The sequence below is a fragment of the Tauraco erythrolophus genome, chromosome 10, assembly GCF_009769465.1.
Source record: "Tauraco erythrolophus isolate bTauEry1 chromosome 10, bTauEry1.pri, whole genome shotgun sequence".
In the NCBI taxonomy this organism is placed as follows: domain Eukaryota; kingdom Metazoa; phylum Chordata; class Aves; order Musophagiformes; family Musophagidae; genus Tauraco; species Tauraco erythrolophus.
In genome coordinates, this window is record NC_141474.1 from 23,802,781 (window position 1) to 23,824,438 (window position 21,658).

At 48.1% G+C, this 21,658-nt stretch overlaps 1 protein-coding gene across 1 annotated transcript in view; it reads left to right on the forward strand.

Annotated features, from left to right (window-relative positions):
* Positions 1-10,926: 10,926 nt before the first annotated feature.
* ST3GAL3 (ST3 beta-galactoside alpha-2,3-sialyltransferase 3) overlaps positions 10,927-21,658 on the forward strand; it is a 184,252-nt gene continuing 173,520 nt past the window's right edge. Inside the window, 1 exon segment of the mRNA XM_086617229.1 lies at positions 10,927-11,103. Within this exon segment, the coding sequence (XP_086473355.1) occupies positions 10,989-11,103 (115 nt within the window). The 5' untranslated portion in view covers positions 10,927-10,988.

Genomic DNA, 21,658 nt, shown 5'->3' on the forward strand with positions numbered 1-21,658 from the left:
CAGCTGGGCTGGGGTGAAATCTGTGGGTTGGCTGCAGGCTGGAGCAGCACGTGGTTCCTCTGGGACAGCACAGCACCAGGGGACGTCTGGATGGAGGGAGCGGGGCTTGTGGCTTAGAGCAGGGAGACGGGCTGAGTGCATGTGGGGGTCTCCCAGCACCTGACCAGCAGTGGTTATGGTGGCATTGGCTGCAGTAGGCCCTTAGGCTGGTATCCTGGAGGCCAGAAAACCTCGCTGGAGATGCATCTGCATGCTGGCAGGAGGGATGCTGCAGCAGAGGACAGGGCTGCCCTGAGGCCTCTGTTTCCACAGTCCCTGCAGTCGCTCGCAAGCTGGCGGAGGGCCCGCGTGGGTGCTCATGTGCTCCGTGCACCCCAGCACAGACATGCACAACGGTGGTGAATGCAGAGGATGCTTCAGGTCTAGTGGCTGAAAGCTTGTGAAATGCTTCCTGAAGGCAAGTGAGTAGGGGCCTATGCGCTCAAGAGGACCGTGGGATGCTGGACTGGGCGGTAAGATCTTGGGCCCCATGTGCTGTTGCTTTGGGAGGAGGGTGGACAGGTACCTTGCTGACCAGCTCTGGAGCAAGAGGAGATGGCTTCAGAGGGATGACACGACTGCCGGTGGGACTGGTGTGCAAGGACAGCTCAGATGGCAGCTGGCAGAGCAGCTGGCTGGGATCTTGCCAGCCCCTGCATGATCCTGAGCTCCTAGTCCACATGTAGGGCTGGATCCTGCAGAAGCCTCTTGCCTGTTGCAAAGGCACTGCTGTGGGGCCAGCATTTACCCTGCCACGGAGTGCTCTGCCCTGAGCATAGGCTCCTTCTGGGCAGCAGCTCTCCTGGGAATGCCAGGGTGGTAGGGGGCCAACCTGGGATGGGTTGGTGATGTGTCAGGCAGCTCTGACGAGGCTGTGCTTGCCTTCCCCAAGCAGCCCTCTCCTGCCCTGACCTGCTAGCATCTCCATGGGCTCTGCCTGCCAGCCATAGGTCTGTATCAGAACCCAAGTCTCTGCTCGGGGATGGATTTGTGTTCTTATCCTGTAAGCCGTTCCTACAAGAGCTGTTGTGTCCCTCTCGGCTCCTCCAGCAACGTGTCTGCCCCTTTTCCCACTCAGTCGGATTTATCGGGTGGACGATTGCCTGAGGCTCAGCGTCAGCAGCCCTGCTTGCTGTCAGGCCCTGTGGATTTAGGACATGCAGGGATGGGAGGGGAGGAGCTGATAGCTTTGCCCTTTGCCTGTGTTTTGCAGGGCACAAGGCCAATTCTCTTCCTAGACAGGCTGCAAACTCAGCCACACTCTTCTGCTTCTCCAGTGTTTCCCGTGGGCTGAGAGCTGAGCTTGCCTTCCTGCTGCTGCCGCTTCTTCGCCAACTTGCCGTCCAACTCCCTGTCCTGCTGCACTTGCACCCGCAGTGCTGTCGGTTTGGCTGCCTGGGTGCGCTTTTGACTTGTCATGGGGTGGCTGGGCAGCACCCCATTTCATCATCGTTAGGGGTTCATGGCAGCAGGCTGTGAAACCCCCTGTTCCCCTCTTCCCTGCCCTGCTCTGTCCTGTGCACTCAGGAGGGACAATGCGTATGGAGCTGCCTGTCTCCCCTGGCCAGGACAGCCCCAGCTGTGATGCTGTCCCTGGCTCATCTCCACTACAGGGATTACCGCGGCACAGAACAGGATCCCAATACACTGTGCTGGTGCAGGGCAGAGAAGTTTGTGCTGCCCCGGGCGCTCTGGCAGGGACCAGCCATTTCCATCTACGTAACGGAGACTGTAGCACAGCCACCATCAGCCCACTCCCGGGATATTTTTAGGCCTGGCTGTGCCGATGAGGGAGAGATGACAGGCTCACTTTGCGTCCGGACCACAAGATGCCTCTCCCAGCCCCAGCTGCCTTGTGTGATGGGAGGAGTGTGAGTCTCCAGCAAGGCTGCTCCGAGCTACAGTGTGCGGGGGGCTGAAACCACAACTATCCACCCAGGAAAGGCAGCACTGCCTGTGTGCTGTGGTTGTGGGCTTGCTGGGAGCAGCTGCTGATGCAGGATACCTTCATCCTTCTCCCTCTGGTCTCGCACAGCTTCACTGTTCTTGAGAGAGCAGGTTAATGAATCCCCTAGATCTCACTGGGTCTTAAGCTTGAGGGTGTTTTCCAGCTTGTGAAGGAAAAGAAGGGAGGTATCTGAGCAGAAGATGCTGTAGGACTGAAGCGTGGGCAGTGACATGCTTGCTGCTTGCACGTGGTCACTTGCTGTCACAGAAAAGGGGATCCCCTTCAGCACAGGAGCTTTTCTTTTCCATGGGGCCCAAGACTCAGGAAAGTGTTATGGAGGAAGGGATCAAAAACTCTTTTGGGCAGAGCCCTGGCTGCAGACACAGATGGTAGAGAGGAAAGAGTAGTGAATCTGAGGTGACTCTGGGGTAAGATGCTGGAGGACAGGAGGCTGTCCCCTGGGCCAGGCTTGTCTACAGCTGGTCACCCAGCACTGCGGGGGATGCCTGGCATGAAGCAGGTGCCTGATGGTCTGAGCACATGCACTGACACATCGCTGCTGGTAAGCGACAGTGCCAAGCCATGGCTGTGCCCTGGGTGCTGGCAGGTCAGCAGAAACCATACTGCAATGTACTTAATTTCAGGCGTGAGTTTTTCCATCTTTAACTCCACACCTTTGCACTCTGCACTTCCCTCTGCTGGGCTGACATACTGCTCCTCTCCCCGGTCAGTGGGGAGACCTTTCCTGGGGGCTGCAAAGTAGCTCACGCGCTTCACATCTGGCACAGCCTTATTTGCCGTATTTCCAAGCCTTACCTCCTTTTTCACAGTGGTGTTGCTGCTCCTCAGGATTTCTGTGTCAGTTTTGAAGTTTGGAGAGCTGGACCGGACATCAAGCTGGCTTTGCTGGAGCTGTAGAGGCACAAGCACTGCTGTGTATCTGCTCAGAAACCCTCTCCATGCACCTCTGGCTCATGGGTGTCAGAGCCAAGGTGCCGCGATGCAAGCTTGTAGCAGCAGTTGTGTGGGGACAGCTCTCTTTTTCAGCTTTTATTCCTTAATCCCCACCTCCTCACCCCACTCTCTGGGAGATTCCCCACCCTGCAGTACAGTCTGTCCTCTCTGTACCCACGTACCTTCCTTTGCAGCCTGTTACTGTGCCGTGGGTTGTGATGGTTTTATCCAGCCGTTCAGCTCACACTGTAGCAGCAAACAGCCTGTTCAGTACTTTATCAGCCAGAAAGATAAGCCTGCATCTTGTCATGTAGACAGTTTATTTTAAAAACTGTAAAATGGCACTGGACCAGGAAACAGTCACTGGGGGTCTAGGTATGCTCCCCGTTGTTGATGTCTCCCCATTAAGACTTGGCTCACTGACAGACCTCAAAACATAGCTGTTAATGCACATCATAAGCCTTATTAATTCTTTATAATACGTACTTTTAATTAAAATCCCATGTCATTGCTGATGGCAGTGGAAAAGTCGAAGTGTGCTGTAGAGATGCTCCTGCACTTACCAGCCAGACCTTTCCTTTTGCCGAGGGAGGGGGTTCCCTGGGAGGAACACGGCCCCGAGGATGCCCTTAGCTGCGCTTTCACCTCCCCAGCAGCAGTCTGGGTCTCTCTGCTGTTTCTCTGCACATCCCTTTGGTGCTTTGAATTATGCTGGCCTCCTGCCAGTCAAGTATTTGTTAAAAATTAACACATGTTTAGGAGAGCCCATGATTATGTCATCAGAACGTTGTTTGTGAATTACTTGGGCCTGAGGCACGAATGTGGCTGGTATGGGGACCTGCAGCCCCATCTTGTGCTGCTGCTGTGCCAAATTCCCTCCCTTCCATGACAGCACATGACACAGGGTCACTCCTGCTGTGCCAGCTCAAGAGGAGGCAGCAGCTGGACGGTACCTGCCAGCCCTGCCTGCCTCTTTCAGATGTTTTTATGGCACAAAGGGAGATGAGTGATGCCTGGCTGGAGGGCTTGGCATGAGCCCATCAGGGTTCATAGCCATTGCAGCTCTAACCATCCCTGAAATTCAGGTTTATTCAGCAGTCATCTCAGAAACTCGAAAGGCAGCAATCCGGCTGTGTGCTCCTGGCTCTGGAGAGGCAGCATGGGCACAGTCGGAGCTGGTCTCCTTCCAGGCTGCCACAGCACTGGGGTGAGGAAGCACACTGTGATATCTGATGGTGGCGTGTGGGCTGGGGAGGATTCCCAATTTCACTCCCAGGTCTTAAGTGCGCTTCACTGAGGGGGCTGCTAGGGAGAAAGAAAACCCTTTGAATGGCAAATAGACAAAGACTATTTGAGATGGCTTCTTTAAGGGGCAGAATTAAGATGGAAAATCCACCCAGTTTATTATTTCTGAGAGGCTGTTTTCACGGTGTGCAGCCCAGTAACTAGGCAGAGAACCAGTCACCTCAGTGACTGCTGTCACTGAGAGCAGATGGGGTAAAATATTAAGAGGCATTGCGCAATATTTCCCTGACATCATGTCCAAACCAGCCCAAATGCCGGCAGGCACTGCTCCGTTCTGCACTCTCGTCTATTTCACCACACAGTCACCTACTGCGAGCCAGGACTCTGCTCCTGGAGAGCTCACTGGGGTTCAGCAAACTGTGCTCCCACCTGCCAGGCTCAGCTTCCTAAGCCCACCAAAAAGTGGCACTCCTCTCCCCTGCGGTGGGGTCTGCGTCTGGCCCGAATGGGCAATGTGCACCTGCGGCAACATGCTGGGAAAAGGAGGTGCTGGCTGCCTGAGTAAAACAACTGTTGGCCAGTGTGAAATCCCACCAGACTCTGCCTGCAGATGGTCTCTTGGCCACCTGAGGACCTGTGGGCATGGTGCCCTGCATTGTGATCACTGCAGGTACAATCCCACCTTTGCAGCCTGTTCTGGGATGCTGCTGGAGAGGCAGCCATGACATCCACGATCCTGGCATAGGGAGCAAGTGAGGGAGGTGTGTGGGAGCGAAGGTGTCCCCACCACCCAGCTCCACGTGTCAGGGTCCTGGATGTGCAGCTGAGACACATGCTGGCCAGCCCAGGCGGCTCTAACCCAGCCAGCAGTGGGTCTGGAAAAGATCTGGGACAATCCTGCCTGGATGGTTACTCTGATGCTATGGTAGAAAGAACCAACACAGTCCTTTGAGACAGAGAATAGGAAAAGGCAGATTTAATCCTGTGTCAAAGCATTAGGGGGGCTCCTTGTGGGATTCTATGTCTTGAAAAGGATTTAGGAAAATCAGAGAGGCTGTGTAGAGCAGAAATGCAAAAAATGGCTTGAGGGTGGAAAGAAAAGCCTGGCAGTAAGAGAATTAACCACTCGGTATATTTAGCTTATCAGATGAAGATGGATGAGAGGGGGTTTGCTTGCAGCATATGTGTAGTGTCACAAAGAGAAAATGCCAGGCTCTGAAAGGCTCTTTAATGAAGCAGGAGGCAGAACAAAACGGTATGTCTGCAAGCTGAAGCCAGACATAGGGATGTGGGATGCTCCTCTGAACGTGAGGGTGAGGGACTCCTGAAACAGACCCAGAAAGGTGGGAGTCTCCAATGCTTGTCTTCAAATCAAGCCTACCTCCTTTCTGGGAAAATATGCGTGAAGCAAACATAGCGTATTGGAAATAATGCAAGGAGATGAAGCGCTGAGTGGCATGCTGGCTGGCTGCTCGCACTCGTACAGCCGCGTGTCAGGCAGGACCATTGGATCGTTTCAGCTGAGGAAGACCCTGGGAAGCCTGGTCCATTTGGTCAGCGTGCTCAGGGAGCCATTCAGGCAGGCTCTGGGTGTTTACCTGCACCCGTAGCGGTAAGTGTGACTTTGCTGTTGAAGACATCTGGAGGGTGGCAGAATTTTTCAGCCAAGTTCAGTTTGTTTTAGCTTGTTTTGTGTGAGACTGCTGACGATGCTGTTTAACATTTCTGCTCTTAAAGTAGCCAGAGCACCAGAAATGTAAAGTGTTGTCCACAGACTGATCATGCTCAAAGCTCAGAGCCTGCATTGAAGAATAATATGTAATGAGCATGTGAGATGGAACAAGTTTGGCCAGAGAGATAAAGCCAAAATACAAGCCCGGATTGCATTTCCCAAGCCTGTGCATCAGCAGAGGTAATCTCTATCTAACCATTACTGGAAAGATATCTTTGCTGTGGTATTTAGTGGTATTTAATTAATAATAAAATACTATGTTAATTAGTATCAGGTCTGATTTGATGATGTGTAATTTGAGGGCAAGGATTACAGTGTGAGTATTAGAATGAGAATTTTTATAGGGCAGAGAGTCAAAGTGAGATTAGCAGTCTTGCTATGGAGGGAGCCCGGAGGCTGATGTGCGTGTGTTTGGCAACTGATGCGGATAGTTACAGCATAACTTTATTACTGATGGGAAAAGAACCTATAGCTGTTATTTACCTTTACGTGTCACCCTGTATAATGTGCGACTCAGCCACCATGAAATAAAAAAGCAAGCAGGCATTGTTTCAGTGGGAACGCCCTGTGGTGCTCAACACCATGCAAGAGGTGCGTTTGCAGAGCAATTTTGGCATGCCCCAGCCACACTCCTTCCAGCTTCCCTGGCTTTGCTGACGGTCACCCCCACGTGCCCAAGCCCCGCCAGGGACGTGAGCAGCTGAACCAGCACCTCACCCCTTGCGCAGCTTTGACCCAGGCGTGTAATACATGCCGAGGTTGCCAGGTTATGCCTAGTCCAGTGTGAGTGCCCCAAACAGCATGCAGGGACATGGGGTGTCAGACCCCCCCACATCCTGTCCCAATTGTCCTGAGTTCCCTGCTAACGCAGCCACCGGCTGTGCCCTGTGCCAGAGCCTTTATTTTCCCCAGCTCGTGACCAGCGTTGCTGCAGGAAATGCTCTGCAGACACGTAGGCAGCCACGAGCTCAGCGGGTTGGCCGTAAGTGGGTTTGTCAAGCAGGATGGGCTGCAGCTCTTGCCCTTTCTTTTGGTCAGTTTGGCTTTGAAAAGCTCCAGAGTATTCTGGAAAGCAGCACAGCAATATGATAGGATTTAATCAGACTTAATTATTCCCCTGCTGTTGATCTCCTAGCAACATCCAGCTTGACATCTGCCTGCGAATGAAACGTGGAAGCTAAGTAGGAACATGTTCAGACTAAAGCCCTGCTACTCGAACCAAATCACTCCACTAATCATCACCTTGATTCATCTTGTGGCCGTTAGACAGCTGCCGGGAGCTGGTACCTGATTTCCATAGATGCACGGCACTCACCTCCTGAGCTTTTTCCAGGCTGGCGAGAAGCGTGACTTCATCCTGGGCTCTTTCCAGCTTGCTGACACCTGATAACGGGCGGTAGAGTTTCCTGAGTGACAAATGTGGGCTCAGGAGCAAGCCCCAGCCTTGTCTCTATCTGGCTCCGTGCTGTAGGTCCCCGCTTATCTCATCGTTAAAATCAGATCACCCGCTGTGCCTGCAGACTGCGGGGTTTAAACTCTGAGCACGCAAGCGGCAGAATCAGGGCATTTTAGGTGAGGTTTGAGGACGGTCAGAGCAGATGCGGCGTGGCGGCGGCAGGCGTTGCAGGCAGCTCTGTGTCACCAGGGCACGGTGGCTCAAGGCAGGGAGAAGATGGGCTGGAGGGATGAAGAGAGGAGCAGGCATAAAGCAAGTGTTTGTAAAGCAAAACTGGGCTCCAGCCAGACCCAACGCGGCACGAGAGTCAGTGGGGTTATTGGAGGAAATGAGCCCGGCAGCTGAGCGGGGGCTGGTGGAGGAGGCTGCCCAGCCCCAGCCACTGGCTCACCGTAAAGCCAGAGGGAAGGGAGCCTCCTCAGCCAGGTGAGAGCAACCAGAGTCCTGAGTGGGTCAGCCCTGGGGAACTGGGGCTCAGTGTGGGCAGCAGTGCAGGGAGACAGACCTGCAGATGGACAGGGCTGCATGGATGCAGTTGTAGCCCTTCTCCATGCACTTCCTTGCTGTGGTATCGGTGCCAGTGATTCCTGGGTGTTGGCATGAGTCTGTTCAGCTCTTTTGCTGTGTATAGAAATTGCCATTGGACTGAAAAATCCCAACTGGATGTCAGTGCAGCATGTGTCTCTCTTGTGTCTCCATGGAGGAGCATGGTGGATCCTCAAGCCCTGCTGTGTTGGTGCCACACTTGCAGCCAGCTTGCGCTGACTTCACTCATGCTGAACAAAAAGTGGGGTTTCTGGCTGAAAAAGTGGGGCTGCATGAGCCCTTGCCAGCTCTCCCAGTGGCCTGTGTGGACTCTGCCTCTCGCTGAGCACTGGGGAGTGAGTTCGGGCAGTTCTCAGCTGGCCCTGCACCATCTGAGGCAGCATCTGCCCATCGGCATCAGCACCCGGTCTTACCTGCAGTGGGAGCTGCCACCACGCTGGACATGATCCTACTTAGTTTCCCTTAAACTCATGTGGTTTTTTGTTTTTCTTGTATTATCAGTGATTCGTGGAGGGTGGAAACAGGAAATCACTGGGCTTCTTCACTGATTCTGAAGATGCAGGTTTATTCCTTGTGGTCTCTTTTCTTTCAGATGACTTCCCCCGCCATGCCAAATAATTTCCCTAACTCTTTATCATTCCCTCCCCGTGCTGCCTTATACTTGTGTTTCTCACTCGCCTTGTGCCTACTGAGCGTTACGGACACCCAGCAAGGCTGTGGGGCCAGCGGCAAGGAGGGCAATGCTGTGGGAACGGTGAAGTGTGAGCTGGCCCTGCCACTGCAGTGCTCATGAGGCAGCTGTGTAGTGAGAAGATGGAGACAGTAGCGTAACGGGAACTGTGTGGAAGCGTTGCTGGCCGTGTGGTACCGGCTGGGTGATGTGAGCCGTGCTGTGCTGTGGGAGGGCAGCTGGTGTGGACTGTGCAGCCCAGCGTGCTGTACCGGTGAAGGCTGTGCAACACTGGGAAGCCCAGGGAGGTTGTGGAGTGCTGTGCAGTGCTGGACAGGACCTTGTTTGGTATGCAGTGCTGTGAAGATCTGAAGGTATGAAGCGATGTGAGGTTGAAGGATAGCGTGAAGGCAGTGACCCGGAGCAGGGACTGGACTGGATGTTAAACTGGACTGTGCGACATGGCTAGGTGCAGTGTGGTGTAGTGACTGGTTGCAAGAGAGGGTTGGGCTGCTCTGTGCAGGGGCTGTAGGCTAGGCTGGGCAGAGCAGTGCAGTAGTTAGCAGCTGTTCTGAACAGTGCTTGGAGGCTGGGCAGTGTGGCAACTGAAGGGAGATGCAGTGCACGGAGATGCAGTGACTTGAGGCTAGGACCTGCAGTGTTGCCATTGGGATGCAGCAGCTGGATAGGAGGGAGGTGTGGTATGGTGTGGCTGCACTGACTGCAAGATTTGGAGGGGTCTCAGCTGGAGGAAGGTGCAGTGTTGTGCAGTGCTGCAGTTGGAGCAATGAGACAACATGGAGCTTGACAGGCAGCGCAATGCCTGGAGGGGTCCTGCAGTGCCTGTGCCTGGAGGAAGGGATGGCGGAGTGGAGTGCCTGAAGGCACGCTTTGCAGCCGTTCGGAGGTGCCAGTGAGTGACGGGAAGCGCTGCTGTGATTTGCAGGAGCGATGCCCGGCAGCGAGTGGGGAAGCGTGGAGCAGTGCGCCGCATCCACTGGGAGAGGGGGAGTGCAGTGCAGTGATAGAACAGGGCATTGCGGTGCAGTGTTGGGAGGGAGGCTCAGAGCGGTGCAGTGACGGGGAGGGGGAGCAGCGCGGTGCAGTGATTGGAGCGGAGCAGTGCAGTGCAGTGATTGCAGTGGAGCAGCGCGGTGCAGTGATTGGAGCGGAGCAGCGCTGTGCAGCGCAGCCCGGAGCAGCGCAGGGACGGGGGGAGCGCTGCGCGCCGCGCCATGCCGTCAGGACGGAGGACGAGGGGGCTCCACGCATGCGCGCCGCCGCCCTGCCGCAGCGCCCCTCCGGCGGCCGCCCCCTGCCGCCCTCCCGCCCGCCATTGGCTGCGGGCGCAGCCCCCCGCGCCGCGCCATTGGCCGGTGGCGGCCGCTATGCGGGCGGGTTGGCGGCTCGGCGACCCGCCCCGGCGCCCCATTGGCGGCCGCTGTGCCCCTGAGCGCCGCGGCGGCGGCGGCGGCCGGTCCCGCTGCGCCGCGCCCGGCATGGCGGCGCCCGCAGCCCCGCGCCCGGGGGTCGCAGCCGGCGGCCGAGCGCCCAGAGCCGGCGGCGGCCGGGTGAGGAAGGGGCGGAGGGGATCAAGCAGTGGCCGCCGCCGTTTCGGCGAGGGGGGCCCGGCGGGGCGGGGCGCGGGGCGGCGAGAGGGGAGAAGGGACCGAAGCCCAGCGAGGCAGGGGCAGGCGGCGGGGTGCCTGGCTCGCGCCGTGCCGCTGCCCGCTCAAATTCAGATTCCAGCCGGCCGTTGGCAACTGTCAGGCGGCTGCCAGCTACTGTCCTGCTCGGGCCAGGCGGGCCCCGTTGCCCCGGCGCCGTCCCAGCCTTCAGGGCAGCGCGTCTGCCCGCCGCGACGTGCCCGGGACTCCCGCCGGGCTCCAGGGCGGACCTGCGCCGTCCCCGGCCGGCTGGCGGGCTCCCGCGGGCCCCGCTGCCCGTGGGACACCCCCGGGGAGCCCCTGGGCGCTGTGGGTTTGCTTTGTGGCACGTCTGGGCTTTCCGGTGCTTGGCGGGACCGAGGTGCTCGCCAGGCCTCCTCGGCTGCGGCGGTTCGGGGACCGATGATCTGAAGTGGGCTGGGGCGTAAGGGCAAACCAGGAGCTGGGCTGCTGCCCTGCCGGAGCGTTGCGGTGCCCTCCTGCCTCTCCACAAGGGCGTTTACTCTCGTGACAAAAAAAAAAAGGCAGCTGCTTAGTGTGGTAATTCTTATTTACTGGTGTGGTTTGGGTAACTGGTGTGTTTTGCCTTGTGGGGAGCGTGGTTTTGGATCTGTGCGTTATTGTGGGCGTGGGATTGCATGTTTTGGAGGGATGAGTGTCGGAGAAGGTGGCTCCAACCTCAACCTGTTTTTCTTTCTCAGGTCATGTAGAAGAGCAGATTTAATGTGAAGATGGGACTGTTGGTGTTTATGCGTAACCTGCTGCTAGCCCTCTGCCTCTTTCTAGTACTGGGATTTCTGTACTATTCTGCTTGGAAGTTGCACCTCCTCAGATGGGAGGACTCGAGTAAGTATGAGCACCGTGTAACTGTTTCTGGGCTCCATAAAATGTCTGTCAAATAGTTGCGATAGTACTGGGATGATTCTGATTTAGAAAGATGTGATTAAGCCAAATAAAATGCTGGAGTTTTCAGTATACTGAAGGTGTTGAATTTGTGATTACCTAATGCTTTTTATGGTTTTACTTTTATTACTGGGTACGAAAGCAGGTTCACACTCTAGAAATCTAGCATTAGAGACTTTAGTTCTTAGAATGCTCTGTGTTAGTTTATGATTCCTAATTGTCAAAATAAAGAGTTTGTGTGCTGAGGCTTTTGTTCCCTGAATCTTTCTGTACGTTTTAAAATACCTAAGACAAGTTTTTTTTCTCTGATGGATTTTGATTTCTTTCTATAATTGTATATGCTAGTTATCTCATCATCTTACTTTGTCCTTCAGAAATCCTCATCTTCCATTTATCTTCCATATTATTATCTGCCAACTATCTGTCATCTAAAATGATGTGTCTCAACCTTTTTAAGTCCAAAGAGACATCTGACCTCATTGAGTATAATCTGAGGAGGGCACTGTGCGGTAATGCCATAGGAGGTTTTAGTTGCAGTGAGATATAAATTAGGCTGACGTTCGATTGCTCAGTTGCTGCTCTTATTTTTGCTTGTGTTGATTGCTTTCTTGCTTGCATGTGAGAATTGTCCATTGAAAATATAAACCCAAGAAAATATCTCCTTTCCTCCCAAAACGCAAGCCAGCCTTCTTTGCAGCTGTTCCATGGGCTGTTTCAGATGTCTCACAGCCGACCGTTCGTTGCTCCGTGGATCAGTGGCTGAGAAACACTGGTCCAGAAGGATTGTTTTTCTGTCCAGCAAAAAAGCTGTTGGTCAAACTCCATCTTTGCTGTATTGTGTTTTTTTGCATGCTGCTGGAGGTTTCTACTGCAATGCCTATTAAATTCAATGCTTTTCTACCTCTACATGCTCTGTATCTGTTGTTACGTGCTCTAAGAAGTTTTGCAAGATGATGACTTGGATATGATATTTGCGCTGATGCAGTGATTTTTGACAGGAGGAGCATTAAGGTGTCTTGTACTAGAACAGGTATTGGAAGACTGGATTTGTAAAAGGAGATGCATAGTGTTTTTCTGAGCAGGGATTGTTTCTTCAGGTTTGTGTTTCAGAGAGGGAGTCAAAAATCTTGATTGTGACCTTTTAAAAAAAAGCACTTTTGTTGATGAGGTACAGAAACTCCTTCCTGCATAAAAATAAGTACAGAATGTATTTAAAAGAACTGTATCTGCTACCTCATGATGATCTGTTATTTACTTATACCACCTGCCATCCTTTGCTTCCTTTATACCACCAGAAATTGTGTTGGGACTTCCCAAGGCCTGAAAAAAAACCTTTCAGGCCACAACTTGTACCTGAACTTTGTGGAGGGGAAACTTTGTGTTTGTGTGCTGTGTACCAAGGTGCTGGAGTGGATTGTAAATTTCTTCAGATTTCTCCTCTTTGGATTTTGTGCCTGTAGTTTTGTGTGCCGTTGGTCATTTTACGCCTTGTCAGTCCCTGGGAAGTTTTGTGGTAACTTTGCCATGTGATGCAATGTTGCAAATCTAGATGTAAACATCGTGGATTTCTATGAATGGAATACTTTTACCTGGAAAGATGACTTTAAGTTGCAGCCTAGTTAATTTCTGTTGCTCGTACTGGCTGCTTTCGGGTACTCAGGATGTTCTGACAGGAGCATTGTGAGGTGATGTCACAGACTTTTTGTTAGGTGCTTGTCTCTTTTTTTCTAATCTTGTGTGCAAAATGTCTTCTTCATTTATTCTTGGAAGTTGCAGTGCTTGCATTAAGCTGCATCAAGGTGTACAAAGCAGTGATTCCAGTTTTAAGATTTACCTTATTGATCTTTATCTGTTGTCACAGTTCATACAGGCTGTACCATTGTTCCTTCTCTTCTAGATGCTTTCATGGATTGTGTCTTAAATACCAGATGAAGCTCCTAGAGATACTGGTGTAAACACCAGTCTAGTGTAAGAGGGGAACATTTTTTGTGACTACTTTTGAAAACAGTTAAGATGGAAAAAGTTTTCAGTTGATATTCAGAGTTTTGTGTGTGTCAAAAAATGTTTTATTTATTGTGTAGTTTTACACATGAGGAACTTACGCAGATTTAAAAGCCTGTATTGGGAAACTTGATATGAGGAGTTAATGTTAAGCTTCTATAAATAAGCGTTTGGAAGTTAACAAACGACAGAATTTAAGTCGCTTGTTTAACCGTGATTAGGCTTCCTTGGGCATGTGTAATATGATACAATGTATAATGGTGCAATTATACTTGCTGTTTTCTGAAAGGGAGCCTTGCTTAGGTCAGTGCACAAGCCGGGTGGTGCTTGATCGCTGTTTGTGGTTTTATTTCCTGAATTGCAATTCAGCATGTGATGTTGTACGTTTCCTTAAGATTGATATGATAATGCTGATGTCTCCAAAGGCAAAACTAAGTTAGATGTGTTAATTTTGGGGTGCTTAATAATCTAAGGATATTGATTTTATGTGTAAGTTACCTTCTTATTAAATTATTGTCTCTTTTCTCGTGACCAGTGTCTTTATTCTGTGTAATAGTGACTCCCTAGCTTCAGTAGTCACATTCATCTTTGTTCTGTTCTTTGTGCGAGAAGAGGTATGAAACTAAGCTGATCCCGACATCCGACACCCTTGCAATCTCTTTGAAGACTGGTTTTAGTAAACTTGACACCTGTATTTAATATCGGACACAAACAAATTTGCCATAGAGTATGGTGAAAAATACTTGGTTTGCTTACTTGCTGCTTGTGTGTTTTGTTTGCTTAATGTTTTGGAATACGCCTGTGTATGTTGTTGTTATGGAAGAATTTGAATGGTAACTGTAAGGAATCTAGTCACCGCTGAGACTTTGGATGTTTGTATATTTAGCTGCTAAAGTAAATGAATAAAGTAATTTGTTTATTTGTACTTCTGAGACCTTCAAGAAAGAAGGCTAAACCGAATAGACTGAAAGATACACATCAATGTTTCTCTTACCATCTCCATTTAACTTTAGATCTATCCTCCTTGATTGATGCCTCAGTGAGTTCTGAGAGATTGTTCTCCTTCCTGTGTAACTCTCCTATTCTCCCTTGTATTTTGTCAAGGTGTAAAGAATTAATTCTCTAAGGCTTATCTTTCCTGTGACAAGAGTAGATTGAATTCAGCTAATGTGAACTAATTAAGGTTGAATTAAGTTCAAGTGCTTCTTCCATTCAAGACAAACCTCCAGTGACTGCTACCTCTCTCTCATCCTTTTAGTGAGTATCATGTCTGGCTGCTCTTCCCCGAGCCTTGTGTCGTGTCAGTGGCAATATATTGTTAGTTCTCAGAGCAGTAGCCAAGTGCAAAAAAGTGATGTGTAACACTGTGTGAATGCAGGAGGGCTTTTGAGTTCCAGTGATCTCTGGGAATGCATGAGCAGTGTTTATTTAGGACAGAGGTAAGCTTTCCTTTCTCTTTATTCTTTCCTCATTTCTGTAATGCAGCTTCAGTCTCTGACAGCAGTGGTAAGAGATGTACACTGTCCTTGCACTTTCTTCCCAGACAGACCATAACGGCAGATGATGCAGCCCTCTGATTAAGAGTGTTGAGTTGCATGGAGGTGTGCTAAGCACGTAGAACTGATAATGTGATGTGGGAGATAAACAAGGAAATAAGAAGTTTGATATCAGGTTTAGCTGTCCTCTGCATTCTAGAAGGACCTTGCAGCAGCAGGTAATCATAACTCTGTTCATTGTGTTTCTGGGCACCGAGCCGTCAGGGAATTCTTACATAGTAATGGTAGTGATAGGTGCAGGTTTTGAAGGTCTGAGGCATGCACTGCAGCCTCTTTCCTAACAACTCCCTGTCCTATGCCTTCCACCTTCCCTGATGCGTTTGGCTCTGAGGAGAAAGAAAGATGTTATCTGTACGAGTGTGAAGAAGACAGCAGGTGGGAAGGTGCCCTATTTGAAAAGTACAGTGGGAGATGGAGTCTTGCTGACAGTGCCTCTTAGATTTGCTTTATCAACTTGGAGGAATGCATTTTTACCCATAACTGAAGGACAGAATATAGTCACGTTAAAATTTAATACTGATGTTTGTTACTTAACCTGGTATGTGTATAGCTGATTTTGCAACTTGAAAATGAATGTGTTGTAAGGAAGGAATGATTCCATTAAAAAATGTCCTGGCTATGGAAATATTGGACTTATTCCCCCAAGGCAGCTTTTTTCTTTTGGTTTTTTTCCTCTCGAAGTACTGAAATATACTTGGAACAAGGACAGTGTGACGCCATTTTTCTGATCTCTATTGTATTTCTATCTACATTAGCATTGAATTAATTTAAAGAAAAATATACTCTACTTTAGGTACTTTTGCCAAAACCTAAGTTAATGCAATTCGTAGCTATAGATTTTGAGCTTGTCAGTTTGAATGGGGCTTTTGAAGCATCTCCAGGTACATACTGTCGATGTCTCTGTAAAGAAATCAAGTCACTACTCTATCATCTGTTGCTCCATGTTATTTTCAACTCTAATTCTGGAAAGGGAGCCAAAGAGATAAAGGTCTAGGAAGAGATTTTGTGAAGGCATTTCAGGACCCTTATCCTTTTTATTTATTTTTTTAATGTCTGTTTCCATGAGAACTGAGGAGGCATATACAGGCAAAACTGACTCATTTCTGGTAGCAGGTTTTTGGTCTGCTTGCATTTCCATGGAAACCAGTCTCACAGCAAAAAAGGCTAAATTAATCAAAAGCAATCAAACCTTTATCTTTAATATAAATACTGATTTCTTTCTTTCAAAGTGAAATGATATGCTGGTCAATTCTTGTATTAGAGACTGAAAATGTGCTGAAGAAATGGATCTTTTTACAAGGGTTTGGAACATGCGTGTTCTTTATTATCATGTGGCTACAGCCTCAAGTTAGGCATGATGACATGTAGTGTGGGTACACCTGTTGTATCTTGAGTTGCTGGGGGTGTCATTTGTTCTACGTTAGGGGAGTGGATCATGCGTACACGGACATCTGACTTCTCTCCATTCTGTTGTTTAATGAAAAACAAATTAAAAGGCATTCAGTCGGTGTGTGAGCAACTAGGCCATGGCAACAAGCTTGTGCCCATTGTGGAGAGAGGCACGTCATAGTTTCGTGTTCAGACCTTCATCTCTGGGAGTTACTATCCTACTTGCCTTTGCCAGGAGAAGGAAATGCAGGAGTGCTCCTATAAAAAAATAACCTCTTGGGGCCAGCTCAACTTGGCATTGGGAGCATAAATCTCTGATGAAAGTAGTTTGAGCTAAGCTGACTGAATTTATGGTTAGGTGGATGAGAGAGCATATCCTTTTTTACTGTAGAGTTAGCAGGTACTCATGCCCCTCTTGTGAGGGGTGGCAGCAAATGGTGATGGTAACCATTTCGGTTGCTCTGTGTCTATCTTTGGCCTTAGCCTTGGGGAGTGTGGGGGATGTGTGTTCTTTACGGTAGATTTTATTGCTGTTGTTACTGCTCCCCAGGCTGAAAGGCCTGAGAGACTTTAACCCTGTGGGCATTAACTTTTTTTTTAAAAAAAACTGTTTTGGACAGTATTACACATCAGTGTAAGTTTCCTGAAACAGTTGCTTTTTTGCTCTGCAGGAGGAGACTGGGAACAGCATTGAGATGGATTACTGTGAATTCACTAATGTTTGAGTTATTACTAACTTCAAAGTTTGTTTCATCTCCTCAGCTGTTCTGTAGTTTGTGTTAGTGCTGTACTTATTGCACCAAAATTGGGAACAAATGTTTAGAAAGTTCTTGTAACATGGATCTAGCTACAGATTTAAGGAATCTCTTTGCTACTTTTCAGATGCTTTAGGGATTTGAGGATCACAATGATGCTTTTTTTAAATGTTAAAAATGAGAAGTAATGTTATGGAGGCAGCAGTGAACATTAGAAACAAAGATATAAAAATAGAATTTAAAACAACATCTGTCTGGTAAAATAGCTTAACTTTTCTAAGAATTCTCCTATTGGGCTGAAATGTTCCACTTGTTTTCAGCTTGAAACTGAAAACTTTAGTGTGCCATCTATGATGGATGATTCTCTTATCTGTGCAGAACATAGAAAAATGGATTTAGTGCCCAGAAATTGTTACTGCTGTTCCAGATACTTTGTGCTTCCTGTTAACCTGCCAGAATAAGGATGATGGCTAAACTTAAACTTGGTAGTATCTTCCACAGCCCTGATTGTGCTAGCTACTTTTATGTTGGCTGAAGACAGATGTGCATATTCCTGATTCCTCTTCCTCTGGCTGTTTGATGAAACCACATAGAACTGCCTGCTCTTCCCACTGGAGGCAGCTGCCTGTCTGCCACCAGGACAGAATAGACAGTCTGCTCAGTGAACATAAATCAGAACTTTTAAAGTCAATGAGAGAGTTAAAAACAAAATTAAAAAAAAATTACGAGTGCCTCTCTGTCTTTTAGAGGACAGCCATTCACAAGGTAGACCAAAGGAATAGGGGAATGAAAATGTTTCCTCTCTTCCTGATCTGTTACTGCCTATTTAGTGAAATACCAAACATTCCTTTATAACCTTGCAGTTCTAGGGACCTTGCTGTCTCTCCAGGAATTTCTAGTGCTGCTGTAATGATAACAGTGCAGTACAAAACTCTGCTGGGGCAACAAGAAATGATGCATGACAGAGCTGTTGAGGGAGGGAGGAAGCATAATGTTGCCTTGTCCTTGAGATTTCTCCAGAGGAGGAAAACTACCTGAACACTCTTCAGGCTTTGGGAACCTATAGGGGCAAGTTTAGTGAAGGGCATTAAGAGCATAGCCTCCTGAACACTTTGTGGATCGAGGAGTGGTTGTAATGCCGTACGTGTACTCATCTTTATTCTGTCTTCTTTTTAGCTTTTTCAGCCCTGGGTTACTGCTTTAGTTCTGAGCTGATGTTGACTTTTTAGCAAGATACAAAAGCAAGGTGCCAGAATACCTCTCCATCCCCCTACACACAGGTGGGTCTTAGTGTTGGATCCTAAAATAGTAAGGTGCTCTTGCTTCTCTTGACAGCAGCAGTCTTGTTGCTGTTTGGGTCCCTGTTCCTGCCTTTATGTTTCCCCCTCTCTCCATTTGTGTGGCTAGCTGATGGGTGCAATGGTGGGATGAACTTGCCCAGTTTGAAACAGCATGGTTTTATTTGTTTCACCCATGTTTCACTTCTTTAACTCTTGTGCGTTTCCTCCCTCTCCCCACCAAGTCTGGGAAGGGTATGTTCCTCTGACTCTTGATAGGCAGATTGAGATAGTGCTCATAAGGGGAAGCGCTCAGTGTCTCACGTGCAGCTGAAGCTGTGTCCTCTGATGCAGTTTTTCAGAGGTCAAAGCAGCTTTCCGTGTTCTGGAAGGTACAATGCCGTGAAAGCACTTTACCTCTCTTAGCAATTGCTCCGCAGCTGAGTGCTGTCAGAGGTGAAAGGGCTTATTCATCTCAGCTGGCTGTGAACCCCTTAGCAATGAGTTCAGCTGGGAACAATACCTCCCTGTGAGGCCTGTCTCATCTGCGTCAGTGAGCGGTTCGCTGCCTTCCTCCATCTCCTCGCTGAACGTCCCCTTCACGCACAGAGTGCGCACCTCTGACCTGTTGCTATTGCAGCAGTGGCTAATGGTGCCTTAAGATAGTACCAGCCTTCATGGCAGCTCCACCCTGTCACTCTGATAGAATAGATCACTTTCTCCACTGGCTTTAATACAGGCAGGCTGGTTGTGGGCACCTTTCACGCCCATGTCAGTTCTGCTTCACATCAGTTCTGCCGACGTTGTTGGGACAAGAACTTCTGGCACGAAGGAGGTAATATCTGATTTGTCTTGAGTTGGACAACCATTTTTGCTGTGATCTTCTGACTACAGCCTTAGTATTGATTCTGACCATGTCTGTCACACTTTAGGGATGTTTTGCAGAGGAGGTTTTTCCTAGATTGTTATCTTCTGCCAACCTTTTTGGTGCTCTTGTCACTATAACATCTAATTTTTTCTCATGGCAGTCTGGATTTACATCACAGTGTCAGTCTGAGGCAATAAAACAGCCAATCCTGAGTATGCCTGGCAAGGACAAGTACAATTGGGTCATGAGGTATAGCTCTGTATGAATTATGTATCTCTTCTACACTTCAGAAGGAATGTAATTGTGCACCCAGGCAGCAAGCAAAAAGTAATTTGTACTGTGTGTGCGTATCCTGAATAGATGTTTGAACCTCAGCTGATTTCAAGTGGTTACTCCTTCATGGCACCGCATGATTATATTGCTCTTGTATGCATTGCTTTCCCGAGGAAGTAATAGTGTGTGACGATAGTGCCAAAATTCAAGTCAGGTACAGAATCTACAGGATATTTTTTTAACCAGTTCTTGATATTTTGAATAACCAAATGCCTAGACAATCCAAGATACATATATCTCTGAGGGTCAGAATTCAGCATTTCTTGCTCTATTCAAAAAAGAAAAATCAGAATGTGTTAAAATTAGCTATTTCCATTTTTAGGAGCTTATAAATGTGTCCATTGCTTGTCTTTAACTTTTTTCAGATGGTGCTAGAATCTCTCCTACTTTAACTGAGGCCCTGTTACAGTGTGTCATTTTTTTGCAGCTATTATCATGTGGATTTCACTGTTAGGGACACTGATTAAATGGGAAGTTCATCTGAGCTGCAACAGCACAGTAGATATGCCCCTTAATAGCTCCTGGAACAAAAAGAGTTAGCACAGTGTAACTACAGAAAAGTTTAACTGATATCTTTTCTAGCTACAGTGAGTGTGCATGTTCTGAGGAGTTCAAAACATTACGCACAGATGAATGTTTGCTTTAACAGAAGTAGTGAAAATGAGATGGCACAGAAATCAGTGCAAATTGAGCTTTCCCAACAGGTAAGTAGCTGATGGCTTCCTACATATGAAGGCTTACTCTAAATAAATATTGGCAAAGTTAATAATTTATAAGTGGAATTGCATCTTTTTATCTTTGTCAGAAATGAATCAATCTCAGAACAGCTTTAATACTATGCATGTATTACTTCTCAGCTGTGATTGTGTCTGGAGACCCTAAGAAAAAAATGTACTGAGACGCATTTCTTGGAATGAAAGGTGATGGCTTAAATAGACTTGACTCAGGAAGGCAGAGGAAGCTGAGGCACAGGAAAGTGAAATTATTCTGTGTCACAGAGCAGCTCAAGGGCAGAGCTATGAATAGAATAAAGGTCTTCAGGTTCTTGATCCAGTGGCTGGTTGGCCAAATAAGGCTCACTCTCCGGTAATTACGCATTCTACACCTGCGTAGTTCAGGAGGCCAGTAAGATGCTGAAGTCGCTTGCTTGAGACAGAGATCATATGCTGATATTTGTGAGAACACAGCAGTATTTCAGAGTGCTGTACTGATAATAACAAAACCGGTGACGTTTGCATCAGCAGTGCTGGCAGCTGGATGTAGGTGCTGTACTTAGGGGATGATGTGGCTGGTGTAAGTTGCTGCTAGAAGTTGCCCAAGGTGCAGCTGTCGAGTGCCTGAAGAACTAAGTGCACAACCTGAGCAGTCGTGAATGCGGGTTTGGGGTTTTTCAGCCTTCGCATTCACCACATCAAAGGCGCCGTTCTTCCTGCTTTCCAGCTGCCTTCATACCACAACCACCTTTTTCTTTCTAAAGGTAGTATTTTTTTTAATATAATTGAAAAGTTTAATTTTGCTCTCTATACTCAGACACAGACCTCTCTTTTCTTCTATTTAAACTTTTTAAAAAAAAATTATATTCAGGCACAGACTAAGCTTCTAGAATTTCTGCTGAAAGGATGAAGAACTGAGCTTTTCAAAATAGGGGAATAATGGAACAGTTCAGGCAGTTTTAACTATAGCAATCACTAATGCTGTAGGTATAATTAGAAATCTAATTACTGTGAATTTAGTTGCTAAGATTTTTCTGCCTTTTGAGACTTGCCCCACACAATTCTATCAGGTTCCAAATAGAGCATAGGTGGTTCTCCATTATACTGCTAGGACATTAGTAATGCTGCTTTTTTCTATTAGCACTGTTGCTGTAATCTCTGTTCAGAAGTGCCTTATCTGAACATTGGAAAGGCTTTTATTATTTTTAAATATGATTCATTATAATATTAATTTCTATATATTTGAGTTCAAAGCTTTTGTGTTTGGGTCCAGTACTTCATTAGAAGCAGAAGCCTGAGTTAATACAATGTAAAGACTGAAAATTGAATTCTAGTGAAAAAATGTGTTAATTCTGATTGATTTTTTTTTTTAAATTTGCCTCATATTTAAGAATGCTTTAGATGTAGTTCGAATATTTCTAAACTCTTGAAAGGTAGGTTTGCACATTGAAGAATAGGCCTTATTTGCATTACAAAAATATGAGAGCCTCAGTACTTCTGCTTGCTACATAATTTTTTCCCACAAATACAGTTTTATAATTACAGCATATTGTATTATTTGAGAAATAGTTTGTGCTTCTATGAATAGAGACCATGCTTTTATGTG